Source organism: Petaurus breviceps, unplaced genomic scaffold (assembly GCF_028583685.1).
Source record: "Petaurus breviceps papuanus isolate PSGF00001 unplaced genomic scaffold, PetGlider_PUasm1.0 188, whole genome shotgun sequence".
NCBI classification, from domain to species: domain Eukaryota; kingdom Metazoa; phylum Chordata; class Mammalia; order Diprotodontia; family Petauridae; genus Petaurus; species Petaurus breviceps.
The window spans coordinates 5,584,270-5,590,440 of NW_027185804.1; the positions used below are offsets into that span (position 1 = coordinate 5,584,270).

General features: G+C 50.4%; 1 protein-coding gene across 1 annotated transcript; it reads left to right on the forward strand.

The window, feature by feature from the left end:
• The first annotated feature begins 108 nt into the window (after nt 1-108).
• On the forward strand, nt 109-2,219 carry ADM (adrenomedullin). The gene is made up of 3 exons (XM_069091200.1): nt 109-381; nt 576-725; nt 970-2,219. The coding sequence occupies exons 1-3, from the start codon at nt 284-286 to the stop codon at nt 1,259-1,261; spliced, it is 540 nt and encodes a 179-aa protein (XP_068947301.1). The 5' UTR covers nt 109-283; the 3' UTR covers nt 1,262-2,219.
• The last annotated feature ends 3,952 nt before the right edge of the window (nt 2,220-6,171 follow it).

Sequence of the window (6,171 nt, forward strand, 5' to 3'; positions counted from 1 at the left end):
GAGTGCTGCCTGGTGGGGTAAGGGAACCTCCCCTTCCCTGCTCAGTCTGTCAGTTCTGCAGGCTGACGGATGCAAAGCCTGCAGGCGCCTTTATCTGTCCTGGCGCGATAAGCGATTGAGCAAACCAGAGCCGGGACTTGGTTAGGACACTTCTGGGGCCACTGGTTCTGCGGCGCTCAGCCAGCTGGGGTCAGGGAAGGGGCTAGGGCCGGAGCCAGGACTAGAAACACACATTGACTCTTTGGTTCTCTCTTTTAACCAGGGTGACCGGATCACCGCCGGAATGCAGCTGGTGCCAGTCGCCCTAATTTACCTGGGATCCTTCGCCTTCCTGGGGGCGGACTCTGCGCGGCTCGATTTGGCTTCAGAGTTCAGAAAGAAGTAAGTCCCGACAATGTTCTCTAGCCGAGTACTTGGATTCAGGAGCTAAAAGACACTCCGGAGGGAGGAATCCTCTGTTAACTCAGGGTACGGGAGAAAAGGGTACGGTGTTGATGCTACCACTCACTGAGGGGAGAGGCCGCTGGGATTCGTTCCATGTGGTGCTAATGGCGTCGCTGTTGGTTACTTTCCAGATGGAACAAATGGGCTCTGAGCCGGGGAAAGAGGGAATTGCGTGTGCCGGGCAATCCGCTCTCTAGCCCAGCCGAAGTGAAGACTGGTCCTGTCCAGACATTTATTCGAACCCAGGACGTGAAGGGTGCTTCCCGCAGTCCACAGCCCAGGTAACTTTGGGAGTCCCTCCTAGGGAATCCCTTTCCTCTCCGAAGGTGGTACTCCCCTCCCCCGCAGCCCCAACTCGGGTCCAGACCTGAGGTTTGGGCAAAGAAAGGTGCCTCGACGGAGCAACACAGAGTCCCTGTTCCCCGCCCAGGCTCCCCTAGTCAGGCTAAGATTCCGGTCTAACTCACCCAGGTCCCAGGGACCCTTGGGGTTGTCTAACTCCTCTCCGTCCTTCCTGTCCCGCAGCAGTCCGGACGCAGCCCGCATACGCGTCAAGCGCTACCGCCAGAGTATGAACAGTTTCCCGCACTTCCAGAGCCTACGCATCGGCTGCCGTTTTGGGACATGCACCCTGCAGAACCTGGCGCACCAGATCTATCAGCTTACGGACAAAGATAAGGACAATTCGGCGCCCCCCAACAAAATCAGCCCCCAGGGCTACGGGCGCCGGCGTCGGCGCTCGCTTGCAAAGGGCTCTTCTGCCCGGACACTCTCCTCCTTTTCCTCCTCCTCCTCAGGACGGCTACAGCAGCAATAGCGGCAGCCGCGCCTCTGGCCGCTCAGCGAGCCAGCCTGAGTTGCGAGCCGATTGCGCCCGGCGCCACTTCGAGGGGCCGCCTTCCTCTGGACATAGGGGGCGGTAGCCGGGGCAAAACCACAGCACTGTACCCAATGGGCGCCGGCCGGCCGGCCTCAGTGCAAGCGGGGAGGGCTCCAGTCCTGCGTGATGGAGAACTCGGACGCAGGAGGTGTAAGGTCCACTAGAGGAGTTCCCGAACTCTTCCTCATCCCTCTCCTGGGGGAGAAATGCATCCTTTCCAAGTAGGGACTGACCGCGGTCGCATTTTGCCTTCCCGTCCTTGGCCTCACCGGGATCCCAACACGCATCCAAGCTGCGGGGAGCCAGGCCAAGCCTAGAGTTTCCTGAGGAATCATTCAGAGAAGGCTAGGGCTGGGAGAAAGATGTCCGGGACTTGAAGAACGAAGATCTAGGGAACTTGAACTTACCTAAGGGGCCCAAACTGAGAATCTGCCGGCTTCTCCCCGCTGTCGGGCCGGAGTCTTGGAACTACTTGATCTTTTTCATAACAGAGGAAAAGTGCAATGGTGGCTTTTAAAAATGCATTTTCATAGAGAGGTAACTATCTGATATTTATCTTGCTGTCAAGTTTTTTTTTTGTTGTAAATTCAGAGTTATTTTTGTACGTTATATATTGTATTATATTGTATAAGGGCATTTTAAAATAGTGTATATCTCCCTCCCTTTGTGTTAATTTTAATATGAGAATGTCACAGATTGGTCTCAGACTGGTATAACCCTCTCAGTCACGTTGGGGGTGTGTGTGAAATGAGTGAGTGTGTTGAGAGAGAAAGTGTGAATGTATGACATTCCGTCCGGGTGGAAAAAGAAAATTCCTCGTCTCTGTATATTATATTTTCTTAAAAGGGGTGGTGATATGGCGAATAGCAAAACTAATAAACAGTTACAATACTGACGTACGTGGTTCTGGACTTGTCTTTGGAGAGAACTGGACTCTGATGGGGTGGTAGTGGAGGGGTGAAGTGGAGATCCTCTTCCCACTCCCCCTTCCATTAATTAAGTAGAAATATTTTTCCTAGTACACTCTCCTTGGCTTTCTCGGGGTTTGACCCTGAACTGTTACGAATGTCAAGTGACACGCTGCCCCAAAAGCCTCAATTTTTCCCAAGCCAGAAATCATAATGGCTTATAGGATCACGAGGTCAAGGATCAATCCGAGGCGCCCTCTCCTCTCCTCTCCCTCCCCATTCCCCGGCACGTGCTCCTTCCGTGGTTTGGGTCCGGGCGCCTCTGGCGCCCAAGGTCAGGGATCCTTACTTGGACTGCTCGGATGGGGTGTGCTGCTGCGCGGCAAGTCTTTGGGGAGAGGCCAGACGCGAAGTCGACTCACCATTGCGCAACAGAGCCCGGGATTGAGGGACCTAGCCCTCCCAGGGCAAAGACAAGCGACCTAGAGAGAGGAGACAGTGGTTTTCAAGGATCTCTAAGTGAGGGGTTTTCCCGGGCCGGGGGTCACAGGAAAAGTTAGAAGGCAATGGATCTGTGCGCCCTGCCCGCGCACCTCCGGGAAAGCGCAGCTAGAGAAGACAGAACATCCCCCCCACCAACCGGCTGGAGCCAAAGCCCGCGGAGGCTTGATTGGACAGGGCTGCAGCGCCACCTGCGGGTAGCCGCGGGGAGGACACCTCAGCCCGAGCCGTCATGCGGTACGTGCGGTTTGATCCAGCCTCCTACGTGGGACTCAGCACACAACTTTAACCAGGAAAAGAAAAGAGGAAAAAGTTCACGGATGCCAACCAGGATCGGCTTCCCCAAGCCCTGCTCGGCAGCTCCCGACGCTGGGACAGTGACTCAGCGCCCTCACGCTGTGCTGAGCAGCTGCTTCGGCCGGCTAGGGGCTAGAGGGTATGGGACAGGATGGGACGTGCCTGAGAGCAGTGCGGAGTCCCCCAGAAACACCTGGCCGTCGCTGCGCCCCCCTCTTCCTCATCCCTTGCCTTCTCTCTTTTTATCTACTCCACTGCCTTCCTCCTCCTTTTCCCGTCTCCTCTTCCTCCCTTCTTCTTTCCTCTTTCTCTCCCCCTCTTTCTCTCCCCCTGTTCCTTTTTTCATCTTTTCATTTTCCTTCGGATTTTAATTTCAAAATGCTGCCTAAAGTCTCCAAGCTGGAAGCAAGGCTTCCGTTCTCTATTGTGTGACCGTGAATAGGGGACCGACGGAAAATTTAAGAAGGCTTGGAAGGGAAAGTCGCCAAGTTCCCTGCCCGTGGTGGAGCAAGTGGGTGGATATAAGGGGCACCAATGACCCCAGACCTTGAGGGTCCCAGGTCCCCGGGTCGTAGCCAACCACCTTCACCCTAGGGGTCCTACCCTATCTCTGTCCAGAACTACCACACCGACCTTGAGAACTTTCCCTACCTTTCTCTCCTGACCCGAAACCGAATTCGTCTTAAAAGGTCCTCAGAAACCTTTCTAGGTTGGTAAATAAAAGAAAAATAACCCCTAGGTAACTGGGGATAAAGGAAAGCAATCTCTGGAAATAGGAACTTTTCCCTTTGGCAGTTGGTTGCTCTCTCCCCAGGATCTTGCTGTTGTCTGGTTACTTGAGTGGCCTCTGCCAAGATCTCGTTCCCTTTTCTGTCTCTCTCAGGTCTCTTTCTCACCTTCTCACTCAGGTTGATAACTGGGGAGACAAGGAACAACTGGATTCCTAGTTGGGAGGGTATGGGAGGTGGGAAACAGAGCCTAAGACCTGGAAGGCACTTGATACCAGGGAACTGGCTCTGCTTTTGGAATCAGAGGATTAAAATCCCAGCTCTGCTACATGTGGCCTTTGTGACCTCCAGCACATCCCTTTCCTCATCTGTAAAATGACTTCCCCATCCAGCTCTGAAGTTATGATCTTACCACAATGGAGGTAAATAGACTTAGGTCTTTTTTGCCTTAGTCCCTCTTAGTCAAATTAATTTACTAGCTATTTATGGATCCCATGAAGCAAAGATGGTAGGGTCCTTAAAAGTCTGAGTCTAAAGCAGGTAATCAATGAACCAGAGGTCAGGGCTTAGAGAATGCTGGATTTGGAGTCAGAGAACTTTGTATAATGATTCACTGAGGCCTGGGGTGGTGGTTGTTTAGTTGCTTTCCAGTGTGTCCCACTGGTCCAGTCACTTGGTGGTACAGTAGATAGAGTGCCAGGGCTAGAGTCAGGAAGACTCACCTCTCTGAGTTCAAATCCAGTATGATATTTACTAGCTGTGTGACCCTGGGCAAGTCACTTAACCTTGTTTTCCTCAGTTTCCTCATGTATAAAATGAGCTGGAGAAGGAAACGGCAAACCACTACAACATCTCTGCCAAGAAAACTCCCCAAAGGGGTCATAGATATGACTAAAAAACAAAAACAAGACCCAACGGCTTCCTCTCAAAGAACTCTCAAGGGGCACCTCCTCACTGGTTTGGCCTGAAGACCTTGGCCTGGTAGGATTCCTGGTTGGACTCCTTCCTTACTACTGTCCTTTTACCTTTGCCCCAGCTTCTACTCCAGGCCCCATCCCCAGACATCTTAAGCATCTTTCCTTCGATGGAGGAAAATGCTCCAAATAAATCACTTATTGCTATCAGAATTAACTAGCTCAGCTCATATTTAAGGCCTGATAATATTATTTATGAGAAGGGGTCTTCTGGATGTACTTGCAGATTAAAACACACTACTGACTGCTAATAATAACTTACATTTTATCTATCACATTATGTTTATAAAGCACTTTTTTGGAATGGCAGAGTAGAAATAGCACTGAATTGATAGGCAAACCTGGGTTAGTGCCACAAAATACCTGTGGGACCTTGCACAAGTCACTACCAATGTCTGGGTCTTACCTTTCTCATCTTTCAAACGATATGTTTAAACTAGATGATCTCTAAGGTCTGTTTCTAAAATCCGGTGATTTCTTTTGATCCTAACAATGAGATTATGGTGTAAGATTAGCTCATGTTGCACCCTCCCCATTAGGCTTTAATCCTAAAGCAAGTGATGGAGTGATTTCTTCAGAAATGAGCATCCTCGATCAACTCAAAAGTCCAAATGGTCAGGGGAGGGGGTGTCATTACTTTCATCCAGACTAACTGCAGTGGCTAAAGCCTTGATCTAAACTGCAACTTGGAGCCTTAGAGTAAAAAATGCCTAAAAGGTCCTGTTGATATCAAGGCCACCTGGGTAAGATTCTGGGAAATGTTTTATGATTTCCCATGGGAATGAAAGCCTACTTGAAACTGTTCTTTCATTTCTTCGTTTACCTAAGGAGTATTCATTGACTATGAGCTCCAGACATTGTGCTGTTCACCCTTTGCAGAGCACAGTTAAACCAAAGGCAGCCAGTTGGTCCTTATTTGCAGCAGACATCATAAATCAAGAGTCATTTTATTTTCCCTCACTTGAGCACCCTGCCTGAGCTCTTACTTTGGTTTGGATGACCAAATATAGTTAGCACATACACTAAAAACTTCAAGGCTTTTCGTGGGAGGGAAAGGCTGCTCTCTCAGACTTCTCCTTGTTTAAGGCACAGTTCCCTGCTGCTGCTAGTGTTGGCCCTGGAGAACACCCTAAACCTACAAAGTCACCCAGCCTTTGGGTGCCACTTTATTACAAGAGTGCCTAGCCTTAGGGCAGGGCCTTTTGTTTTCATAGATTTAGAGCTAGAAAGAACTTTGACATGGGTACAAATAACCAGAATATTCATATGATGTATAATCTAGCAAAACTCTTCATTTTCTAGATGAGGAAAGTGAGGCCTAGAGAAGTGAGATGAGCTGGCTGGGAAGGGCAGAACCTAGGTTCCCTGACCCTAGTTCCAGCACTATCTGCTGGGCTAAGGCAGTTTCCATTCAATTTCACTTTGGAGAAGTTATTATT